This window comes from Myotis yumanensis, unplaced genomic scaffold (genome assembly GCF_028538775.1).
Source record: "Myotis yumanensis isolate MYYU_CA2020_CCGP unplaced genomic scaffold, mMyoYum1.0.hap1 SCAF_11, whole genome shotgun sequence".
Classification (NCBI taxonomy): Eukaryota; Metazoa; Chordata; class Mammalia; order Chiroptera; family Vespertilionidae; genus Myotis; species Myotis yumanensis.
In genome coordinates, this window is record NW_027223762.1 from 71,077,022 (window position 1) to 71,103,743 (window position 26,722).

The 26,722-nt window shown below is 39.0% G+C and overlaps 1 protein-coding gene across 1 annotated transcript in view; it reads left to right on the plus strand.

Annotated features, from left to right (window-relative positions):
• The window catches only part of MGAT4A (alpha-1,3-mannosyl-glycoprotein 4-beta-N-acetylglucosaminyltransferase A), a 104,395-nt gene that overhangs the window by 50,205 nt on the left and 27,468 nt on the right, over positions 1-26,722 (plus strand). Inside the window, exons 3-5 of the mRNA XM_070429878.1 lie at positions 7,083-7,250; positions 9,194-9,334; positions 18,111-18,244. Of these exons, the coding sequence (XP_070285979.1) occupies positions 7,083-7,250; positions 9,194-9,334; positions 18,111-18,244 (443 nt within the window). The remainder of the gene's footprint in view (positions 1-7,082; positions 7,251-9,193; positions 9,335-18,110; positions 18,245-26,722) is intronic.

The window sequence follows — 26,722 nt, forward strand, 5'->3', positions numbered from 1 at the left end:
AGAGAAAGGAACACTATCAAGCTCTTTTTACAAGTTCCTAATTCCAAAACCAGATGAAGACACTACAAAGAAAGAGAATTATAGGCCAATATCCCTGATGAACATGGATGCTAAAACCCTCAACAAAATATCAGCAAATTGAATCCAGCAATATATAAAAAAGATAATACAGGATGACCAAGTGAGATTTATTCCAGGGATGCAAGATTGGTATGATATTGGCAAATCAATAAATGTGATACATAACATAAACAAATTGAAAGACAAAAATAACATCAATTAATGCAGAAAAAGCATTCAACAAAATCCAGCACCCATTTTTAATAAAAACTCTCAGCAGAATGGGAATAAAAGGATCATGCCTCAACATAATAAAGGTCATTTATGACAAACCTGCAGCCAATAGCATACTCAATGGGCAAAAACAAAAACCATTTTTCCAAAGAATAGGAACAAGACAGGGATGTCCGCTTTCACCACTCTTATTCAGCATAGTAGTGGAAGTCCTAGACAGAGTGATCAGACAAGAAGAAAGATGATAGACATTGAAATTGGAAACGGAGGAAGTAAAACTCACTGTTTGACAATGACATGATATTGTACATAGAAAATCCTAATGACTCCATTACAAACACTACTGTCTATCTATCTATATAAAAAGCCAGAGACCGTAACGCCGTCACGACCATAATGACCTAATGACCGGTCACTATGACACCCACTGCGGCCAACAAACCAGCCTGATCCGGGCTGGATCGCCCCCAACACCCCGATCAGGGCAGGGCAAGCCGGCCAACCGCCTTGGCTGGCAGAAATTTGGGGTCCGGGGACCTTGGAGTTGCTTGGTCTCTGTCTCGGGCAGCTGCGTTGGCAAAGCTCTCCTTTGGCGGAAGTGGACTGGGATCAGAGCACTGGAGTTGAGGATGGGGTGGGGAGGCTTTCCTGGTGGCCACTTAGGCGTCTGGCCCCAGTCGGAACAGCAGCAGGAATAGGGGCCGTGAGGCACAGGGGGCAGCGGCACACAGGAGCCAAGAGGTGCGAGGCCCGACCTGGGCTCTTACCTTACCCGCTGGGCACAGCAGCACCAGCAGGTGGGCCATAATATGCAGTGAGGTGCTGGGCCGCAGACGGGAGGGGAAGCGAGCAAGGAGGAAAAGGCCCCACGCAGCGTAGGTGGAGCGGAGCTTGGAAACCCTGGCAGGGTGGGCGGGGCTGCAGCCCTGTGCCTTTTTGGCCTTGGCCTTGGGATTCAGAGGTCAGCCCCACTTCAAGAGAGAGGACGTGGTGGAAAGTGCCAAGGCCACAGGAAGAATAGGAACTGTTGTGGCCATTTTCAGGAAACACGGCTGCCACGGTCTTCAGTAACTCTGAACAGATAATCTTTGATCTCAGTTTTACAGGAGAGGAAGCTGAAACTCAAAGAAGGGAGCTTTCTGTAACACCTCACCCACTTTTCAGATCTGACCCTGTGCAGCATTGTTTTTGTTGAAAGTAGGGGATCCAAAATGTTTTTAGATCTTTGCTATTTTAGGCAGGAAAGACTTTAGCACAGGGAATTGGTGCTTGGGAAATCATCAGGAAGCTGGAGGAGTGGGTACTAGGCTGGGCCCCCAGGAAAGACTCCCTGGCCAGTGGGAGGAGCTGCCCCCTCAGCCACACTGACTTCTAGGACACGCTGGCACAGCTGTGACCTGGGGATCAGGAAACTGCTGCCCCCGCAAGTGCCCTCCAGCTCCCACAAGACAGGTCACTGGGCACTGCCTCTGCCACAACTGCCTGTGCCCAGCCTGGATTCCACTGCAGAAAACCTCCACATCTCTGCAAACATGATTACCAGCAGCAAACAGCCCAAACTGCGGGAAGATGCCGCTGCCCCACTTCTGCCTTCAAAATATTGTGCAAGCGCATCCAATCGGCAGAAACGAATTCATATCCAGGAACCTCGCTGCAAAGGAGTTTGGGCAATTTCAGACTTTCATCTAGGAGTGAGATCTTGCCAATGTACCTCATGTGCCTGGTATTGATAAAAATAGGGCCCAGCTGGTGAGGTTCAGTGGGTGAGCATTGATCTATGAACCAGGAGGTCACGATATGATTCCTGGTCAGATTTCGGGCTTGATCCTCAGTAGGGGCATGCAGGAGGCAGCTAATCAATGATTCTCATCATTGATGTTTCTATCCTCCCTTCCTCTGAAATCAATAAATATTTTTTTAAAATGGCATCATGCTGTATACATGTGTTATAACGAGTTTTTCACTTCATAGATCACTAATGTCTTTCCTGTTAAAACCATACTTAGAGAACATTTATTTACTAGAGGCCCGGTGCATGAAAATTCATGCACTGGAGGGGAGGGGGTCCCTTAGCTTGGCCTGCCCCCTCTCATAGTCCAGGAGCCCTCAGGGGTGGGAGGCGACGCCCCCATCTCACCTCTGCTGCTACCACTGCCAGCAGCACAAACCTCAGCTGGCCCTGGTCACCTGAGCCTCGGGCCGGCCCTGGGCAGCTGGGCAGCCACCATCCTAGGCTTGCCTGTGCCTCGGGCCGGCTGTGGGCAGCTGGACAGCTGCCATCTGAGGCTTGCCTGCACCTAGGCTGGCCCTGCTTGCCTGAGCCTCAGTCAGTGGGGGGTGCAGGAGGACCTGAGGCCCACGGCAGGGCTGAGGGGACTCCAGTGACAGGTGCGCAGAGCAGCCAGCCCCGCCCCTGCTGTGGGCACCACCATCTTGTGAGGGCGTGATAGTCTATTTCAGAGATGGCGAACCTTTTGAGCTCGGCGTGTCAGCATTTTGAAAAACCCTAACTTAACTCTGGTGCCGTGTCACATGTAGAAATTTTTTGATATTTGCAACCATAGTAAAACAAAGACTTATATTTTTGATATTTATTTTATATATTTAAATACCATTTAACAAAGAAAAATCAACCAAAAAAAGGAGTTCGCGTGTCACCTCTGACACGCATGTCATAGGTTCGCCATCACTGGTCTATTTGCATATTACCTCTTTATTATATAAGATAGGATGATTCAGTTTAATTGATCTCAGAAGAAGGGAGAGAGAGAGAAACATTTTTCTGTTGTTTCCTGCACTCATTGGACTGGGTATTGAATCTGCAACCTGGGCATGTGCCCTGACTGGCAATTGATCCACCACTTTCTGGTATATGGGATAATGCTATGCTGGTACCCTGTCCCCAAATACCAGCCTCCAGAACTGTTAGGAAAATACATTTCTGTTGTTTAAGCCACACAAATTTATGATGTTTTGTTATGACTATCTGAGCTGACTAATCTATACTAATAAAAGGGTAATATGCTAATTAGACCGGGTCAACCGGACATCTTCCTGTCGTCCTTCTGGACAAAGCCATGGTGGCGGGGGCCGAGGCAGAGGCGGTTAGGGGCGATCAGGCCGGCAGGGGAGAGCAGTTAGGGACGATCAGGCAGGCAGGTGAGTGGTTAGTAGCCAGCGGTCCTGGATTGCGAGAGGGATATAAAGTTAACACCTAGAAATAGATGGCATTTTTATACACCAGTAATGAATGCTCAGAAACAGAAACTAAACAAACAATCCTACTTGCCATAGCAACAACAAAATTAAGATACCTAATAATAAACTTTACCAAGGAGGTAAAAGAGTTGTACTCGGTAAACTACATGATGATGATAAAAAGAGATAGAGAAAGATATAAACAAGTGGAAGAATATACTGTGTTCATGGATTGGTAGAATTAACATAATTTAAATGTCCATATTACTCGAAGCAATTTATAGATTCAATGCAGTCCCTATTAAATTACCAACAGAATATTTCACAGATCTAGAACAAACTCCAAAAATTTATATGGGTACCAAAAAGCTTCAGCAATGTTGAGAAAGAAGAACAAAGTTGGGGGGATCACAACACCAGATATGACATTATACTACAAAGTCATTGTAATCAAAACAGCCTGATACTGTCATAAGAACAGACATATATATCAATGGAACAGATCAGAGACCCCAGAAATCACCCCAAGCCATTATGCTCAATCAGTATTTGATAAAGGAGGCAAGGGTATAATGGACTTAAAACAGTGACTTAAGTAAATGGTGTTGGGAAATTTGGACAGGTACATGCACAAAAATGAAACTAGACTACCAACTTACACCATACACAAAAATAAACTCAAAATTGATAAAAGTCTTAAATGTAAGGCATGAAACCATAAAAATCCCAGAAGAAACCATAGGCAGCAAAATCTCAGACATCTCTCATAGCTATGTGTTTGTGGATACATCTCCTAGGGCAAAGGAAACTAAGGAGAAAATGAACAAATGGAACTATAAAATAAAAACTTTCTGCACAGCAAAAGAAACCATCAACAAAATGAAAAGGGAATCCACTGTATGGGAGAACATATTTGGCAAATGATACCTCTGATAAAGTATTAATTTCTGAAATATATAAGGAACTCATACAACTTAACAAAATGAAGATGAACAATCCAATTAAAAAAAAATGGGGAAAGGACCTATGTGGACACTTCTCCAAAGAGAACATACAGATGGCCAAGAGACATATGAAAAAAGGCTCGAAGTCACCTATCTATAATAATAAAAGCATAATATGCTAATTAGACTGGACAGCCAAACAACCTTCCAGATGTCCTTCTGGATGAAGCTGCCACGGCAGGGGCCGAGGCAGATGCTGCTGGGGGCGATCAGGCTGGCAGGTGAATGGTTAGGGGATATCATGCAGGCAGGCAGAGTGGTTAGAGGAGATCAGGCAGGCAGGCGAGCAGTTAGGAGCCAGTGGTCCCTGATTGCGAGAGGGTACAGGCTGGGCTGAGGGACACCCCCCTCCCCAACACGAATTTCGTGCGCCGGGCTTCTAGTGCATAATAAAATGATAATGCGGTATCACCTCATCTGTCAGAATGGCTACCATCAACAAATCAGCAAATGACAAGTGCTGGAGAGGATGTGGAGAAAAGGGAACCCTAGTACACTGCTGGTGGGAATGCAGACTGGTGTAACCATTATGGAAAACAGTGTGGCGTTTCATAAAAAAATTAAATATGGAACTTCCATTTGACCTAGTGATCCCACTTCTAGGAATATATCCTAAGAAACCCGAAACACCAATCAGAAAGAATGTATGCACCCCTATGTTCATAGCAGTACAATTTGTAATAGCTAAGGTCTGGAAACAGCCCAAGTGCCCATCAGTAAATGAGTGGGTAGAAAAGCTGTGGTACATTTATACCATGGTATATGCAGCAATAAAAAAGAAGGATCTCTGACCCTTTGAGACAGCATGGAGGGACCTGGAGAGTATTATCTTATGTGAAATAAGCCAGTCAGAGAAAGACAAGTATCACATCATCTCACTTATTTGTGGAATCTAGGGAACAAAATAAACTGTTGAACAAAATAGATCAGAAGCATGACATAAGATCAAAAGAAACACAGAAGCATGGAATAAGACTGTTGAATCTTTTTTTTTTTTAAATATATTTTATTGATTTTTTTACAGAGAGGAAGGGAGAGAGATAGAGAGTTAGAAACATCGTTGAGAGAGAAACATCGATCAGCTGCCTCCTGCACACTCCCCACTGGGGATGTGCCCGCAACCCAGGTACATGCCCTTGACTGGAATCGAACCCGGGACCCCTCAGTCCGCAGGCCGACGCTCTATCCACTGAGCCAAACCGGTTTCGGCAAGACTGTTGAATCTCAGAGGGAAGGCAGGAGTGGGTGGGTGGGAAGTGATCAATGAAAGAACTTGTATGCATATATGGACACAGGCAGTAGGGTGGTGGAGGCCAGGAGTAGGGTGTGGGGGCAGGCTATAAGGGGCAGTGAGAGAAAACAGGGGACATAAGTAATGCTTTCAACAATAAATATTTTTATTTTTATTTTTTTAAATATATTTCTTTATTGATTTCAGAGAGGAAGGGAGAAGGAGAGAGAGATAGAAACATCAATGATGATAGAGAATCATTGATTGGCTGCCTCCTGCATGTCCCCCACTGGGGATGGAGCCCGCAACCCAGGCATGTGCCCATGGCTGGAATTGAACCTGGGACCCTTCAGTCCACAGGTTGATGCTCTATCCACTGAGCCAAGCCACCTAGGGCAACAATAAATATTTTTTAAAAAAAGACTATAACTATTATGATAATGTATTGAGGATTAGTGTATTTCAACAATAAAGATTTCTTTAAAAAAGACTATTATGATAATATATTGAACTAGACAAGAGCAAAGCCAGCCAGCTAGAGATAAAAAATAAAAATAAAATAAAATGAATGGGTTCCAACTAGGATCATCTTACATTTACCTGATTAAGTTTTTAGGGATCAGGAATGTGGCCGAAGTCTGGCCGAGGGAAATCTTTGCAGAATATGAAGTACAGAGGAAACATTTAACCTTGGAAATTAATAATTATGCTATATAAGTGGTTATATTCATTATGTCATCTACATATATAAAAGCCTAAGCAACTGGCCAACCATTTGACCGTCTGACTGGTAGCTATGATGTGCACTGACCACCAGGGGGCAGATGCTCAACGCAGGAGCTGCCAAGCTGTGGTGACTTGGCAGCTGCAGTTCTCAGGTTATGCACCTGGAACTAGAGAGGAGGGAGCCCGATTCCGGGGTGCGTTACCCGAGAACTGCCCTCTTGCAATCTGGCACCCCTCGGGGGATGTTGGAGAACCGGTTTCGGCCCAATCCCTGCAGGCCAGGCTGAGGGACCTTGCCAGTGCACGAATCCGTGCACTGGGCTTCTAGTTAGATGTATTATCATTAGTCTCAGTGCCTCATCCCTGTCTTTTTCCATCTTTACAGTTGTTTGTGCCTTTTGAGAAAGGATGTTAGTATTATCCTTGAAGTGTTAATTTTAAAAACCTTTGTCTTTTTCTCCCTGTCTTTGAATTTCTAAAGTACTCATATTCTGACAGATACTAAGAGCACACTTAATGGTGCTTTGTTATATAACTCATCAGGGATCCTTTTTATTTTCAGTTCTGTTTTATATTGTTTGTTATTTTTTTAAAGAAATACACTAATAACTTTTTGGGTTTGCTTCTAGAAAAACTGATTGCTTACCAACGAGAATTTCTTGCTTTGAAAGAACGTCTTCGGATAGCTGAACACAGAATCTCACAGCGCTCTTCTGAGTTAAGTGCCATTGTACAGCAGTTCAGGCGTGTAGGAGCAGAGACAAATGGAAGTAAGGACACACTGAATACATTTTCAGGTACAAATTATATTTTTAGTTTTATAAGAAGATTATATTTTCAGAGGGTTATGTGAAATATTTTATTTGAAAGTTATAGAGTAGCTTATCAGCCAACATTTATTACCCTTTTCAGACAGAGAGAAATCATCACAGAAAATTGTCTATTATGGCAAATTATAAAATAGTTTTTATTAATTTAAGAGAGTAATAATGGGTTAAATTTCAGTTGTGCAAGTTTCATGGATAATAGTGTTTTATGTTTTTTAAATCATATTCAAAATGAGATAAAAATTTAACTTTGCATTTATACATGTTTATGTTATGACTTGTATGGGCCTCAGATGGACTCTGGAGAATCTTGAGCTCTTTGAAGCAATTCGTGCTCTTAGATCTGACTTATAAGAAAAAAATATTAAGTTTTATAATGGGTACTTTTAGAGATATTTGACTTTTTTCTCTGAGAACTTCTGGTTAGAATATGATGAGTGCCAATCTCTGTTTCTGTACTATTCTTATTCTAATAATCAAACTGATATATGTGTATCCGTTGCTTTCAAATTTACATACTATTTCAAGATTAATGTACTTTTCATTTAGCATAATCTGTTCTAATCCTTTACCATTAATTCTTCTTGTCTTAAGATTCACTACCTTACCTTATTTTAAAAATTTCATGCTTAATTGTTTTCTCTTCTGATTATGAAATTGTATTATGGCACAGTAACATTTAAAATTATGGAATGGTAACCCAGCCAGAGTGGCTCAGTTGGTTGAACATCATCCTGTGTACTGAGTGGTTGCATGTTCGATACCTGGTCAAGGCACATACAGAAGGCAACCAATTGATGTTGCTCTCTCGCATCAGTCTCTCTCTCCCTCCCTTCCGTCTTCTCTCTAAGCATGTCCGTGGGTAAGGATTAAAAAAATAATAATATTAAAAATAAGTAAAAGGATGGTATGGTACAGATAATAAAAATAAATCATCCATAAGCTTTCTGCCAAATGATTTCAGTTAACATTTTTTTGTTTCTGTCTAGTCTTTTTTTATGAATACTTTTCTTCAAAATTGTTATTGTGTGTTATAGCCTGATTTTTACTCTTGAAATTATGTATTAGAATTTACTATGTCATTGAATATTCTCCAAAAATGCCATTTCTAATGGCTATATAACTTGTCAGCTAATCATTTACTGTAATATATTAAACATTTTTTAATAATTAGGCAAATAGGCTTTTTTGAGTGGTTTTTCTGCCCCAGTTTATAGCTCTGTGATAAACATCTTTGCATATAAATCAATCACACTTCTAGTAGCTCTTAAGTTATTTTCATTAGATTATGCCTTTCTTAAAAACAATATCGATGTTTTGATGACCATTGATTTTTTAAAATATATATCTTATTGATTTTTTACAGAAAGGAAGGGAGAGGGGTAGAGAGCTAGAAAACAGCAATGAGAGAGAAATATCAATCAGCTGCCTCCTGCACACCTCCTGCTGGGGATGTGTCCGCAACCCATGTATATGCCCTTGACCAGAATCGAACCTGGGACCTTTCAGTCTGCAGGCCACTGAGCCAAACCTGCTAGGGCTGACCGTTGATTTTTAACAACACATCACAGTGGCTGCAACAAAATAGATAATCACTAAATATTCACTGAATGCATAAAAGTTAAATTCCTAAAAGGGAAGTTATTGAAAGGACAGAGGTGTTTCAGGGTTTTTGATGTTTTTCTGAATAGCTGAAACATTTATCACATTATCACCAAAATTTAGTATCATTATTTAATTTTATTGCAAAAGCATCTTTTTCACTTCAAATGGAGATCCCATTCACCAAAGTATGAAATTAGGAAATAAAATTCTTTATTTCTAGTTTTCATAAATTTTACTGCTATATTTGTAAAAACTGCAACATCTATAGGTAAGGTGTCTTGTGCAATAATTATACTTCTGTGTTTCAGATAATACCTTAAAGCTATTAAAGGAGTTAACAGGCAAAAAATCTCTCCACGTGCCAAGTATTTATTATCATTTGCCTCATTTATTGCAAAATGAAGGAAGCCTTCAACCTGCTGTGCAGATTGGTAATGGAAGAACAGGAGGTATGTATATTTGGTTTCTTATTGTGGTTGTACTGCTAGTCTTAATTTGTGTATTGGAATACTACATTGTCTGTTAGAAGTTTGGCAGGTCAAAGAATAACAATTATTTTTCTGTGCATAGTAACTTAGGACTCATTCTAAAGTTCATGTTGAGAGGAGTTGGACAATTTTCTCCATAGACCAGATTAGTAGAGCTGAAAAGGATTGTGAGAAATCTAGTTCAAACTCCATCTCTCGGCAGAAAAATGTTTAAATCTTTGTCTTTTTGTTGTTGTTAATCCTCACCCGAGGATATTTTTTCCCCATTGATTTTTAGAGAGAATGGAAGGCAGGGGTAGAGACAGAGAGAGAAACATTGATGTGAGACAGACACATGGATTGGTTGCCTCTTGCATGCACCCCGACCAGGGCTGGCGGTGGAGCCTGCAACCTAGGTAGGTGTGCCCTTGACCGGAATCAAACCCAAGACTCTAACCATTGAACCAAACCGGCTATGGTAAAATCTTTGTCATTTTTTATTTTGAATATTAAAATTAATCCATATCCTGACCTTCCCACAACATTTGCAGAGGCAGGCTGCTGTCTTCCAGAGGAGCTGATAGCTCTTAAAAGAGTATGTTCAGATTATGATTTGAGAAATATTTATGATTTAAGAAATATTTTTTAGAAGGTGCTAGATAAACAAAGACGAACGAGATGTGTAGCATACTCAAAAGTATTTTCTTAGAACATTGATCATTATTTCTGAAGTTGATATTGTATTCTCTCCCTTTAGTAATCACTGTTTAGATAGATGCCGTAAGCCATTTAATGAATTTGTTGGTTTAGACTTCATTAATCATTATTAATAAAAATACTGAAGGAAAGTACAAGTGTTTTTAAAGTCATTTAAAACTGTAGAATTACAAATATATTCTTTTATAATAGTCTGTTTTTATTTTATGAATGTGACATTCTGTTCCTTTTGAAGATACTTACTCCATCCTATTTGCTTATAACTTTATCCATTTTAAATAAAATGAAATCTTGGTCAATCAGCTTTCCTGTAGTTAACATTCTTTATTTATGTTTTTGTTTTTTTTGTTAATCCTCACCCGAGGATATTTTTCCATTGATTTTTTTAGGGAGAGTGGAAGAGAGAGGGAAAGACAGAGAGAAACATCGATGTGAGAGAAACACGATTGGTTGCCTCCGACCAGGCCCAAGGAGCCTGCACTTGACCGGGATCGAACCTGGAACCCTTTGGTCCACAGGCCGACGCTCTATCCACTGAGCTAAACCGGCTAGGGCTAGTTAACATTCTTATCAAGCTGACACCATTTTTTGGGAAATAGAAAAAAAAGACAACTCAAAGAAAAATAAGAAAATCCTCACATTTACTTAAAAAAAAAAATCTTCCCTCTGGCTTAGACAATAGTTCTTAACACTTTTAGAGTCACAGAACCCTTTGGATAGCCTAGGAAAGCTGTCAAGACTCTTACTTTAAAAATGCACATAGAAAAAGTAAATTTGTATGTAACTTCTGGGATTTTGTGTAAACCATAAACCTAGTTAGGGACTTTATATTAAGAACTTAGGTTTTTTAGATCAAAGAAAAACTGCTTCTTGCTAAAAATCCCATTCTTCAGGGGTCAGACCGATTAAGGAACAATACTCAGATCAGCTAAGCTAAGCCTTTCAAAGGCTGAAGGGGGAGAATAGTGCTCCAGGCAGCTGCTGCTCCTCTAGAATTCTCACATCCAGAAGGAAAAACTGTCGGTACCCCCCCCCCCCCCCCCCCCCCCCACATTCAGTCCTCCCACAGCATTTGCAGAGGCGGGCTGCAGTACATAGACCAAGCAAGTACAGGGCAGTGAAAGGCCATCTTATACAACCAGGGTTTCCAAATAGTTAAGAAAATTGACATCATGAGTGACTTAATACTCAAGGAAATGAATTTGTAATTATAATGTAGTTTAAAAATAATATACTTAATTTTTATTTATTGATTAATTTTTGAGAGAGAAGAAGGGAGAGAGATAGAGATATCAATTTGTTGTTCCACTTATTTATGCATTCATTGTATGTGCCCTGACTGGGAATCAAACCCACAACCTTGGCATATTGGGATGACACTCTAAACAACTGAGCTACTCGACTGGGGCCAAAAATAATATATTTTTAGAGGGAAGAAAGAGGTCAACTCATAACTGATTATTATAAAAGGATCAGCTAGAAATCTTGAAGAACATTTCTTTGAGTAAACAGGTCTTCAGATGAAGGGCCTATTCAGTGCTGAGCAGGATGGCTGAGGAAAGCCCCTCCGTAGGTACCTGCCAGAATGGCACTATTGGTTGGTAGAGGACAGCAGGCCATTCTTCACGTAATTGCTGAAATAAAAAACCCATGAGCACCTGCTGTGTGCCAGGCACTTAGGTACACAGAATTAGATGAGGTTCCTAATCTTGTGGAACTTCAATTCAGAGGAGAATGCATTATTAAATAATCAATTATATAAACTGTTGCATAGTTACAGCTTTAATTGGTGACATAAAGGATGCTTTGAGAATGTACATAAAGGGCATTTGATTTAATTAAGGACTATGGGGAAGTTTTTAAAAGTACATTTGAACGGAGATCAGTAGAATATGTAGTTCCCTCCTAAAGATGGGTGTATTTGCTTTGTATTTCTACTAACAAATCACCACAAACTCAGTGACTTAATTCAATATAAGTTTATGATCTTATAGTTTTGGGTGTCAGAGGTCCAGAAAATAAGTGTGTTGACAGGGACGTGTCCCTTCTGGAAGCTTTAGGGAGGAGCCCACTTCCTTGCCTTTTCCAGCTTCTAGAGATCACCTGCATCCGTTAGTTCATGCCCTTCCTTCATCTTCAAAGCATAGCATCTCCAACACAGTCTCTGACTCTGACTCCCTTGCTTCCATTGTCACATTACCTCTCATTCTGACTCTCCTGCCTTCCTCTCATAAGGACCCCTGTGAGTACATTAGGCTCACGTGGGTAGTACGGGACAGTCTTCCCATCTGAAGACCCTTAATCATCTCTGGAAAGCCCCTTCTGCCCCGTGAGTAATATATTCACAGATTCCAGGAATTAGGGCATGGGCATCTTGGGGAATGGGGCAGTATTCCACCACATGTGAGAAAAGGATACAGTATTCCGGAAAATGAGAAAAGCACTACAAAAGCCTTGAAGGAAGGGCACATGGAATGCTCTAGAAAATGGAGACGGCACTGTAGATAAAGTATAGAGTGATGGGAATTTGGAACAAGATGAGGCGAGAGAGGTATTGAGCCCCTACCATGCAGGACCTTGCAGATCATTTGTAGGGTTTTGGATTTTTATCCTAAAAGCAGAAAGAAGCCACTGAAGGGTTTGAAGCAGGACTTAGGATGACTTTATAAGACTTAAATTTTGCAAAGCTCACATTTGATGCCATTAGAAAAATTATAGAAAGTGTGGGAAGAAGAGGAGATGTGGAAGGACTCAGTAAGAGATGTTGTAGTGATCCACTTGGGAGAGGATGAGCTTGGGCCAGGTAGTAGTGGTAGTAGTAGCGATGGCAAGAAGGTCATTTGCTATGTTGGGAATGTATGGGGATATATACATGGGAGGACATAGTGTTGGACGGTTTTGTGGGCTAAGGTAGGAGGGAGTAGTCAGGGATAGGACCTAGATTTCTGGATTATATAACTGGATGGCTGGTACTATTCACATGATAAAGGACAGTAGAAAGTGTTTTGTAATATTAGTTTCCAAGACGAGACCATAAATTAAATTTATGTTTAATTTTTTGAGTCATCATTTGCAAATAACTGGTTTTTGAAGATATAAGGATGGATGAGATCACCCAAGACCTAGAACTGGGGACCTGGAACAGTTAGTTTTCAGGAAAAAGAAAGATGAAGCCAACAAAGACAGGGAAAGTGCAACTAAACAATAGAGATAAAACTATTGTCATGGAATATAGGGAAAGAAATGGGGGATAAATGACGAAAATCAAACCAGAGGAAACACGATAGGCTAAAAATATTTAATTAGCAATGAATATTGAAATAGTTATAACTGAAGGTAGACTAGTAATTGAAGATTCAGAATGCCAAATTAACATTTTTCCTAATTTTTTTATCATAAAGGAAATAAATACTAGAATTTGTAAACTTCCCAGAAAAGTTAAGAAAACGGAAATAATATCAGTTGCTATCTCTGTCAAATTATTAACACCATGAGGCAACAGCCTTACCTATCTTATGACTGCATTTTAGATAGTCTAGTACATCATCGATCTATTATAAGTACACAGGTAATACTTGAATAGGACATATTGGATGATTAATTACTGGGACAAAGAACTTAAAATAACCCTTTGTCTCCATTCCTGTTTGGTTCCTTGGTCTACCTTGCTCTTCCACAAAAGGATGATATGTCTGTATTGTTCACAATTGCTGCCATATTTATTCTGAACTCTTACTTCTCCTTTAGAATACATATATTTCTAGATTGCAAGCCATAGAAGAACATTTTATCAAACAGGACCAGGGTAGGCTGGGTTATGCAGTAGTAATTAACAACCCCAAAATCTCAGTGGTTTAAGTAATGCAGAGTTATTTATTTATTTATTTATTTATTTACTGCTCAAAGTACATGTCATCAGGCTGGCGGGGCTTTGTGCATCATTGGTCACGCAGAGATCCAGGCGGACAGAGCAGTCGGCATCTTGCACATTACTGGTTGCTCTGCTGAGGAAGAAAGACAACTCTGAAGGACTCACACTGCAGTTCCAGGGATGACTCATTGTTTGTTACTAATCACAACCCCTCCCACTGTTCTCCCCAACCCTGAGGGGACCAGGAAGTGCAATCCTACCTGTGACCAGAAGGCTGGAAAAACTGTCTTTTTTTGTGGTAATTTTGTGAAATACCACAAGCGTGGATACTCTAATTCTGAAAGCTTAGCTGAAATTAGTACTTTCATTTTTAGTGTTTTTGGAGTCCTTGAGTGCCTTGTTTTAAACTAAAGAATTTAAATTTCAGCTCCAAAACAGTATATTTGGAGCCTCTCTAAACATGCCATCTGAACTGAAAACAGAGACAATACAACTCAAGACAGTAGAAGGGAATAGGGTTTGCATTATAACTTTATACCGTTTGTGTTTGCAACCATTTGAGGCAGGTTGAAGTATATGGAAATTTGCTTCCAGGGTAACTCGTCCTGTCTTTAGGTATCTCAGCGTAACATGGTCGAAACAGTGTGTTGTTCTCAATAAAAGATCCCCATCCCTTAAGTCATCCTTCAATCCTCCTCGTCCTTTGTCTCTAAGCCCCATTGGAAAGGGTCTTCAAGATGTGTCCTAGCCCTGGCCTGGTAGCTCAGTTGGTTGGAGTGTTGTCCTGTACACCAAAAGGTTGTATTCCCCATCAGGGCACATACCTCGGTTGTGGGTTCGTCCCTGATCCGGACATGTGCTGGAGGCAATCAATCTGTTTCTCACATCGATGTTTCTCTCTCTCTCTCTCTCTCTCTCTCTCTCTCTCTCAAAATCAATAAACGTGTCCTCTAATGAGGATAATATATATCCATCCACTCATCTCCATCTTTAAATATCCTAAGTCAAACCACCATCTTTTCCTTTAATTACTGCAATAACTTCCTGATTTCCCCCAAGATGCTTTTACTCTTAACACTTTTGTTTCTGTTCTTCACAAAATTTGGTAAACTTTTAAAATTAACAAATTGGATAATGTCACTCCCCTACTTACAGCTTTATAAAGGCTTTCTCTGAATTAAAAACTAAACTTAAGGTTTCATGTGAAATGGCCCCTAACTAATGCTCTGAATCTAGGCTCATTCTGCTTTAGATACACTCTGTTCCTCGCTCTTTCTCAATTTTGTTAAGATCATTGTCTCTTCAGGGCCTTGCTGTTTCTCCTGGAATGTTTTTCCTCTGCTCTTTCTCATCATTAATTACCAGCTCACTTGATACCAGAGAGGCCATCCATGACCCTCACTATCTAAAAGGTACCTCCCCCCCCCCCCCCCCACTCTTTCTAATATTGCCACATTTTAATTTGTATAGTACATATTATCCTCTAAGATGGTATTATTTTCTCTTCTCTTCTCTTCTAGAATGTAAGTTCCATGAGGGTAGGTAGGGACCTTATCTGTGCTGTTCACTATTAAATCCCAGTCACTAGAATAATGCCTTACATTTAATAGGTGTTTAGTAAATATGTTTGGGAAAATGTAGCAAATCTCTTTCTGAGCCCTTGTAAACTCTGTCCCAGAATGGAAGAGAGGAATGTGAAACTTGGGCAAGTTCCTTGAATTATTTGGATCTTATAATTCTTATCCGTAGAATCATGGTGATAGACTTGTAGATCCATGATCTTTAACTTTCCTTCTAGCTTTAGAATTCTATGAATTTTAAGTATTTTGTAGTATCTCCAATTAATTATTAATACTTAATTATTTTAAAAAGATATAAAGTATTTTTCTACTGATATCTAATATGCAGTATACTAAGACTTCTTAAGAAGTGATATTTTTAAAAACTTTCTGGGAAATACAGTCCTGTTGTAACACAATATATGCATTCCTAAAAATTACTGCACTATGCAGAATTGTGCCGTAAACTGAGAAAAGTTGGATTAGGTTTACAATACTCAACAATTTTGCCAGTTATACACATTAAAAAATATAAAAACTTAAAAATGGTAGCATAATTCTACACTCGTTAAGAGATTAATAAATAGGAAATTACTATAATACATACAGGCAGTCCTCGGGCTATGTTGGACTCAACGTACGTCGTTTCGTGGTTATATAGCCATCTCCCATTTACAGTACTTATTTAAAAAAAAGTTGTCATTTCGATGTATATACATATGTGCTTTATGCTTTTTATTATTTATTTACTACAAGTAAAGGTCAGGAATTGTTATCTTTTAACTTTTTTTTACTGTTTCACGTCGTTACTGCCGTGTATGTGCTCCATGTGAGTGACGTAGGTGCTTATGTAGGTGGGTTCCGACTTAACGGAAATCGCGGAACAGATCTCCAACATAACCCGAGGACCTACTATGATCCTCTGCCTTGAAAAAGATGTGAGGTTTGTGTGTTAAAATGGGCTTCGAAGGCCTGCAGCTGGGAAGCTTTGAGAAGTGGTGCAAAGGGAGTTGTCTGAAATCTGACAGAGTGGCCACCCCAGGGGTGGCTAGGTGTGGCCTTGGGGCAGTGCGCCGAGGCCGCGGGCAGCCGGCTGGCAGTGTGTGCATTCTGTGCCTCTGCCGCGGGCAGCCGGCTGGCAGTGTGTGCGTTCTGTGCCTCTGCAGCGCTCCTGTCAGTTTCCTGAACTCGGTCCCAGCAGGCCCAGTTTTCTGTGAGTGTTTGCTCCAGAGGAGAAATTGCACATAAACAAATGTGAAATCAGTGTTATGCTGAAATGGCTCCTTAATATACTAATCACACAAAGTACAAGTTTGCATTTCAAAACAGGCATAATAGTAGAAATGAAATTTTAGACTTAAAAACAGTTACATGAATAGTACAGCTTCCATATAGCTCACCAGTTCCTCTAAACATTTACATCTTATATAACCATAGTACCATGATCAAAACCAGAAAATAAACATTGATGTTATACTGTTAATTAACCTTCAGTCTTGTTCACATTTTGCCATTTTTTTATTAGTAATATTTTGTTTCAGGATCCAGCTCAGGATCCCATATTTCGCTCAATTATCATATCTTCTTAGTCTTCCTCTGTCACGGACAGTTCCTCATTCTTTCTTATTTTTTCTGATCTTGGCAGGCATCCTCAAACTACGGCCCGCGGGCCACATGCAAATACAAATATTGTATTTGTTCCCGTTTTGTTTTTTTACTTCAAAATAAGATATGTGCAGTGTGCATAGGAATTTGTTCATAGTTTTTTTTTTAAACTATAGTCCGGCCCTCCAATGGTCTGAGGGACAGTGAACTGGCCCCCTGTTTAAAAAGTTTGAGGACCCCTGGTTTAGAGAGCACTGACCAATGAGTTATTTTGTGATGTATTCCCCTAATTTGTGTTTGTCTTCTGTTTCTTCATAGTTATGGTTAGATGGAGGTTATTCATTTTGGGCAAGGAACCCACAGAAAGGATGTCATGTGGCCTTCTCCGTGCATCATATATATGAGATTTGGGACATTAATTTTTAAAATTATATTCTTTTTGATTTTAGAGAGGAAGTGAGAGGGAGAGAGAGATAGAAACATCAATGATGAGAGAGAATCATTGATTGGCTGCCTCCCACACGCCTCCCACTGCGGATCGAGCCCACAACCCAGGCATGTGCCCTCACCGGGAATCGAACCGTGACCTACTGGTTCATGAGTTGACGCTCAACCACTGAGCCACATCAGCTGGGCTGGGATATTACTTTTTAAGATGTTCAGTGTTTCTAAGGTTTAGTTGTATAATTAAATTTGTTTATACTTTACAGTCACTTTTTAATATGAGTTTTAATATCGTTCATTTTTATCAGTTCTTTGACATTATTTCTTTTCTTATGGATTATTTATTTCCATAAGTTCTATGAAAAAGAATTACAGTATTATGGATAATGCCTTTCTATCCGTTGGTTATTTTTCTTTCTGAAATGTAGTATATTTTGATACCTCAATTATTTTGATCAATTTGAAGGGTATAATATTTTTGAAGTAGTGGTATTATTATATATTTGTAAAATCTTCTTATATAATTATAATTTTATAATTGTAATATATAATTTTGTTTCAGTTTCAATAGTAATGGGAATTCCTACTGTGAAGAGAGAAGTTAAATCTTACCTCGTAGAAACTCTTCATTCCCTTATTGATAATCTGTATCCTGAAGAGAAATTGGACTGTGTAATAGTAGTCTTCATAGGAGAGGTAATTATTTAATTGTTGTGATTTTTACACCTATAATCTATGAGTTAAAACTATAATTGAATATTTGAATATACTTTTATGTGCATTTTTAAAAAATGTGAGTAAAGTTTAGGTAATGTATTCTATCAAATGGTTACGTTTGCCTTAACTTTTTTACTGCAGCTACAATTGAGGATAATATTACATACATAAATCTTTCAGAGCAGTGAGTCCCTGTTTCTAGTTATAGAACCTAAATTTGGAGATTGGCACTGGTGTTCTTTGGGAGTATAGAAAGCTGAGAAAAGTTTAGTAGCCTAGACATGGGTTTTATCATCTTGTTATTCTCTTGACCCCTTGTCTGTACTCTCAAGATGCAACCATTATCCATCATTGAAAAGGTAAAATATCATGAGAATGAGGAATATTATATTTATTGTATTTTTAGTTTCCTCAAAAGGTCTAGGGAAAGAATAAATCTTGAGCAAGTTTTTCATAAATAATGAGAAAAATCACCCTGAAGTAATTATTTTCTTAATTATTATATAGAATTTCAGAATGTGAAAGGATTTAGGACAGTGATGGCGGACCTATGTCACGCATGTCAGAGGTGACACATGAACTCATTTTTTTGGTTGATTTTTCTTTGTTAAATGGCATTTAAATATATAAAATAAATATCAAAAATATAAGTTTTTGTTTTACTATGGTTGCAAATATCAAAAAATTTCTATATGTGACACGGCACCAGAGTTGAGTTAGGGTTTTTCAAAATGATGACACGCCGAGCTCAAAAGGTTCGCCATCACTGATTTAGGACATCAACTGGTTCTGGCCCACTGATTCCCAGCTTTTCAGTGTTTCCCTATCTTTCTAAATGAAAGTGTTTTTAATGTATTTCTTAATATAAGAATAGAACACATGCCTACTATTTAAAACAATTACAGAAATGTGTAATGAAAAATTACCTGCTATTCCTCCATACAGATATAATAATTAGATATTCTGAAATATATCTTAAGAAATATTTCCTGCCCTAGCCAGTTTGGCTCAGTGGATAGAGTGTCAACCTGAGGACTGAAGGGTCCCAGGTTTGATTCTGGTCAAGGACACATGCCTGGGTTGCATTCTTGATCCTCAGTGGGGGGCATGCAGGAGGTAGCTAATCAATGATTCTCTCCCTTCCTCTCTGAAATATATATATACATGAGCTACTATTTAAAAAAAAGAAATGAAAGAAAAATATTTCCTGTGGCTTATGTACATATATAAATGGATTTGTTCTATATGTATTTTAATCTCTCATGGGCATTTAAAAAATATATTTATTATTGATTTCAGAGAAGAAGTTAGAAGGAGAGTGATAGAAGCATCAGTGATGAGAGAGAATCATTGATTGGCTGTCTCCTGCACTCCCCACACTGGGGATTGAGCCCAGAACCTGAGCATGTGCCCTGACCAGGAATCGAACCATGACCTCCTGGCTCATAGGTTGACACTCAACCAATGAGCAATGCCAGCTGGGCTCATAGACATTTTTTCATGTTAAGAATAGATATCACTGCCCTGACCGGTTTGGCTCGTTGAATAGAGTGTCGGCCTGCGGACTGAGGGGTCCCGGGTTTGATTCCGGTCAAGGGCATGTACCTTGGTTGCGGGCACATCCCCAGTGGGGGGTGTGCAGGAGGCAGCTGATCGATATTTCATCGATGTTTCTCTCTATCCCTCTCCCTTCCTCTCTGTGAAAAATCAATAAAATATATTTAAAAAAAAAGAATAGATATCACAACATCATTTTTTCTGGCTACAAAATTTTCCATTTCCATGGTTTTAACATAATTTATTTAATTTCTGATTGCTAGACATTTAGACTGTTTCCAAGTTTTTGCTGTTATTTTCAGCATGGCATAAATTTTGTGTCCTTTGTTTAGTTACTGAGGTGTGATCAGTTCCTAAGTGTGGAATTGCCTTGGTCAGCGTTCACATACATTGAAATGTTCGTGCATGGCCAGAACGCCTCACAGAAGCCGAGCCAGTTTATGCCTCTTCCAGGTTCTGTGAGAAAGCTTGTTTCCCCATCCGCATGCTCTACTAGAGCATGTCAGTCTTTAATTTTTTCATCAGTTTGATGGGTAAAAAATAATACATTGCTTTTGCTCAATTTGGATTTCCTTACTGATGGAATTAAATGCTGATTTATAGGTTTTTCTTGCACCATTTGTATTTATAATTATTTTTATAACCTTTGCTCTTTTTTAATTTGTAAGAAAATTTCATATATGAGAGGAATAAATTCTTTGAAATATTTAGTTCAGTTTGTCTTTTGTAGAAACTTTGTATTTTTTTGTCTGTTATAGAAATTTTATGTATTAATTAAATTTGTCACTTGCATATTGTATACCAGTAGAAATTGATACAACCTCCTTGGAAAGCATTTTGGCAATAGCTATTAAAATTTAAAGTATAGTCTGTGACCCAACTTTCTGCTTCTAAAAATTGATTCAGTAGTAACATTTGTTGGTGTGAAAATCTACTCAAGCACATACACACATGTAAACAGCTCCTGCGTGCTTTAATAAAATAAATAGAGAAAATGGTCCTGTGTAATATCCTGTCAACTATTAGTAGCAGGTACCTTGAGAGTTGGGATTATGGGAAGATGCCGCTTTCTGTTGCATACAGTTTTACAAAATTAGAATTTTTTTTTTTACAATGAACACATATTGATTTTTACTCAGAAAAAAGTCTTATTACTGTAAAAGAAGAAAACTATCCTTATACACTAGAAAATAGTGTTGAGTGTATAGACAGGTTCGTGCACATAAAGATTCAAGACCCTCTTTCCATTGCCATTTATCTGACGCTAAGATGTCATAACAGTGGGTTTGGAGTCAGATGACCTGCGTTCAGGGCCTGGATTCTGCCACTTGAGCAGGTCCTTTTTCTTCCTTCAGCCTCAGTGTCTTCATCTCTGAAATGAGAATAATGTTCTTGAGCCTTTTGAGCTCAGTGTTGGTACAGGGAAGCACACGGAGATCCCAGATGGAGAGGTGTTGTAAGTTCAGGTGTGGGCAGTATTCTGGTCTCTGAAGACTCCTCCCCCTGAATTGCAGTATTTGTATATGTATCTGTATAGAATTTTAATATTTGGAAGAAAATCTGTACTGAAAGAAGAATTAATTTACAGAGTTGTTTGAATTGCTTTTAGGCAGTTTAAAATTCTTAATTATTACATTTGATTCTACCTTAATTCGTAGTTTTAACCTAAGTGTCTAGTAGCTTGGGGCTCATTAACACTAGTAGCAAGTGATAGTCTGTATAATATTTCTTATAGCGCTGTATCATTGCTCATATCATTTCTGTCATTCATGATCATTTCTGACAAAACGTTTTCCTACACTGTACTCTGAATTTTAGCAAAAATTACTTTTCCTGTCCCATTCTTATATTTGGAGAATTCCCTATTTTATGAATCTTGGTGGAGGAAGGAAGTACCTCCTGCCCACTATTGAAACTAAAAATGTCAGATGTTTCCTTTACTAGTTCAGGCATGTGACCTGGGCTCAGCCCCTTGGTATTCCTATCCTGGACTTGGCGTGGTGCTTTATTCCAGTTGACACACAAAACCCAAAGGGATAAGCACACAGATTATTACATTATTAGAATTAATGGGGATTTATCAGGGTGGCTGGATATAGGATCAATTTATGTTTCTAAATGCCAGTAACAAAAAATAAGAAAATAGCATTTAGAATAAATATTTTTCTAAAGAAGCAGAGATTGTGGACAGTCCATTGTGGTGACAGATGGTGGCTATGGGGGTGTCTTTCCCATGGTCACAGGGCTGGGTTCAGAGGCACTGAAGACTGATGAGGGCTTTGCAAGTGGTAGCATTGGGAGCAGGCTGTGGTTTCTGGGCTGTCGTCCAGCTTTTTTTCTGCCGCCTTCCAAGCCTGCTTCCTCAGCCTCGCTGGAGGTCCTGTGAGTTCTACCTCTCATCTTTCAGTGTCTGACTGTTCTGCCACAGTCAGTTTCTATTGCTATGAAGATCCTGATGGGTACAGCTTACAATTTGTTCAAAAATACCTCAATTGCTATAAACAGAACATGCAGTCAACATGGATGTGCAGAGCTAGGTGGCTAAATGCTATTCCAAGTGAAAGAGATGAAATCAATTTTTAAGGTGCGTTTCAGATAGAATATTGCCTAATTTATAACAGCCACATTATGTTGATGACCGTAAAGATTGCTGAGAATTTGGAAAGAGAACTTTATTTTTTGGTTTTGTTAATCCTCACCCAAGGATATATATATATTTCCATTGATTTTTAGAGAGTGGCAGGGAAGGGAAGAGACAGAGAGAGAAATGTTAATGTGGGAGAGACACATTGATTGGTTGCCTCCTGCATGCTCCCCAATGGGGGCAGGGGATCCAGCTTGCAACCAAGGTACGTGCCCTTGACCAGAATCTAACCTGCACTCCTTCAGTCTGAGAGCCAATGCTCTAACCACTGAGCAACTGGCTAGGTCTGGAAAGAGAACTTTAGCTAGCATATCTTTACGTAGCATATCTTTTATATCATTACTAAAGGCCTGATGCATGAAATTCGTGCAAGGGGCTTGGCCCCCCGCCACTGCGGCGGCCACCTCTGCCTCGGCCCCACCCACCATGGCAGTTGCCTCTGCCTCAGCCCCTGCCAACGCTGCGGCTGCGGCTTCGTCCGGAAGGTTGTCCAGAAGGATGTTTGGCCTAATTAGCATATTACGCTTTTATTATTATAGATGACTATTCACATTGTTTCTGTAATTTGCCTAAAAACATTCCAAAGGCATGTTAAAATGTTAAGTTCCTGAACTGAAGAATTCAAGTTGAGATTCTATAGTGAAATAACAAATTCAGCATGTTAGAAAAGCACCTAAAGGTAGTCTCTGAAAAGTTGAGTTTACAGAATTTCCAGCTCACAGTGTGTTTAGAATATAGCATGAAAATGGTTTTGCTTTTCACTATTGTACACATTTTAGTTTGTGTTTTGTAGTTTGTTTAGAGCGCCTGAGGCCATTACTATGCCTTCTTTAAAATTCTTTTATTTAAATTGTGCTAACAGTGCTAGTTAGTTGGCTTATGGGCAGAAATATGCAAAGCAGGTAAATTTATAAATGAATACAGAAGTTGAATAACAGAGAATTGATCAAATTGCTATAGGGTTTTTTTAATTTTTCTATTATATACTTTATTTGCTAGGAAACAGTGTTTACTGTTTATTCCTTGGATAGGTAATATGATCTCATGCTTAAAAAATTATAAATATGTGTGTTGTATACTTTGAAAAGTCTCCCTTTTAGTGCTATTCCTTAGTCACTATTACCTCTCTACAGGCAACAACTGTTAATAGTAGTTGTTCCCATTCAGAGATATTTAATGTGTCTATATGTGGATATATTCTTTTTTGCACTATTTCTATGTAGATGGTATAATATTAACTTTTTATATTAGCACATAAAGACCTATATAGATTCCTTGTAAAATATTTTTCTAGAAATTTATTCATTTTACCTAAGTTTTAAAATTTGCTTTATACAAAGTGGAGCAAAGTCGACTCTTGTTCTTTTTGTGGTAATTTCCCCCTGATTTCTTTATATATGTGTGTATATTGTAGTCTCCCTCTTTTTAGCGAGTGGATCTGTTTTTATTATTTCAAAAACCATCTTTTGGGTTTGTTTTGTTGTTGTTTTCTGATTAATACTGGCTTTAAAAAAATTTTTAATACTGGCTTTTAACATTAATTTTTCTGCTTTTGTTAGTTACATGTTATACTTTACATGTTATACTTGTCCCAGATACTAAATTGATTTATTTCCATTATTTCTTTTTGTTAATATAAGAATTACTATGAATTTTTTCCTGAACACTGTGTTAGCTGTATTCCATAGGTTCTGTATTCTAGATTTGTATCTGATTTTTATTGGTAATTGCATATAATGTCAATGTTGTGTTCCTGGGTGAACTCTGATTAAGTGGTTTGGTCTTTTCTAGTGAGACAGTGTAGTGTTCTCAGGCAGGGATTAGTTACCTGAGTGCTTTGGAACTTTTTACACCCCAAAGCACCTGAGAAATAAAGAATAGCCCTCTCTATAGTTATGTTTTCTTAAGCTCTCATAATTACCAGTCTTTTTTAGTTGTTAGTTGTTTCTATTCTTGATTTTAAACTACAGATTACTGTGTTGGTGCAACAGTGGTATTTTGGCTTGTAATTTTCCAGCAGCTAGATTTTAAGATGTTCACTTATGCGTTGGTTATATATCATACAAATCTAATGGGGAAGAAATTGGAGATATATAAAATTTGTTTATAATTCAACAAATATTTACTGACACAGTGATAAGCCAGTCCTATCACTGAACGAAACAAAGCCTCTGCCCAATGAAACCTGCATCAGAGAGAAGGACAGATGAGAAGACTAACACATAGCACAGCGATTTTCAGCCCGTGTGCCACAAGAATGTTTAAAACATAAGATACCTGACTATTTAGTCTGGGGAACTGAACTCTTTTCCCTTAGATTGTAAAAAAAAAAAAAAAAAAAAAAAAAAAAGACGAGAGCCAACACAAATAATAGCTGTCTGATGTGAATGAATCAAAACTGTACCTATTTTTTTTCTGTCAAATTAGCAAAAAATGTATTTTTTAAACATAAGGATATTATGTGTGGATTAGAAATGGAGCACTTGCACTTCATAAATTTTATTACACATGACATAATAAATCTACATTCACATAAGTTTATTCTTCTTGCCCCCCTTTTGAAGAGTCTCCTGGAGATAGGGAGCTGGCCCTATTGATATTGTTTCCTTGGTTAGGCAAATTACTGGCACTCAATAAATGGTAATCAATTTGAGTTTCAGGTTGTTACTAAACTTATTCAAGTTTATATAAAGCAGGCTTGATCATGGGCTCCAAAATTAGAACCTGATGAGTTAGTAAGATACTCACTGGGTGATAATTTATTGAAAATGAGCTCACTACTGTTTGTGTTTATGAAGGGGAAGCACAGAGGGTTGTGGGCTGTGTTCTGGTTGGATCTCACTCCTAAGTCTTTAAATTTAACAATAAAAATAGAAATTACTTCCAATTAACAGAAATTAAAGTTAAACTATTCTAATGAACAGAACAAACTGACGAACAAAATAGATCCAGAGACATTGAAACAGGCAACAGACTGACATATGACAGAGGGAAGGGAGGGCGGGTGGGCAGAGATTAACCATAAAACTTAGATGAATACGAGAGGCCCAGTGCATGAAATTCATGCACAGGTGGGGTCTCTGGGGTGGTCTGTGGAGATCAGGCCCCAGCTTGCACCCCCAGCCTCACAGCCCCAGCTCGCATCCCCAGCCTCGCAGCCCTGCAGCTCTGCTTGGCACCCCACCTTGGCCTGGTGCCACCTGCTTGCCCCACCCCCCGCCACCGCTGCTGGTCACCGTCTGTGGGGTGATTGGCAGGGCAATCGGGCCCCTGCTTGCACCCGCCTTGGCCTGGCACTGCCCACTCACCTGCTACACCATCCCGCTGTGGTCCCGCTGTGGTCCCGCTGTGCCTCCACTGCCACCCGCTGCATCGCTCACACCCACCATGTTCCGCACTGCCCGCTGGTGGTCAGCGCACCTCATGGTGAGCGGTCGAACTCCAGGTCAGTGACCGCCCGAGGGGACAATTTGCATATTAGGCTTTTATTATATAGGATATGCATAGCCCATAGACACAGACAATAGTGCTGGGAAAGCCTGGACAGGGGGCCGAGCTGGGTGAGGAGGTCAATGGGGGATAAAGGAGGACACGGCAATACTCTCAACAATAAAGATCAATTAAATAAAATAAACTCATAAAACAAAATTTTATAATCCAAAAGTTTTGTAATTTCTAGGGTTAAGTTTTATATTTGTTTTTCCTCAATTTTTAAGTGTTTTGGTAGTCTTTATAACATAGATCAGACTTGATGTGTCATTTACTTATTTTAACAATGGAGCATTTTAATGTAAGCTGTCACTGAATTTAAAATTGATAGGGGTATTGGATCTGTGCTTACAGTATATAATTACTAAGTACATAGTAGGCCTGATAAATATTTACTTCTAACTCTGGTTAAAATGCTCTTGACTTTGGTTTTTATTATCAACTTGATAATAATAATACAGAATAATACAGCTTTTTGTTCCATTTTTATCACTCACTGTCATAGTCTCTGAGATGATTTTTCCTCCCACTTTTTTTTTTAAATAGGGCAGGAAACTGAGGCTCAGAGAAGTGGCTTACTCTAAGTTGTACAGGCCAGTGAGTACAGAGGCAAATCTTGAAGCTAGGTTTTATGATTCGCAGTGGACACATCTTCCCTTCCCTGTCGCCTGCTTACAGACACTGTTCATTCATTACTTACAGTTTAGATATTTCAGAAGAAGTAGTAATAGTTTTTGTGCTTAATTTTTTCTATTGAACATCGACAA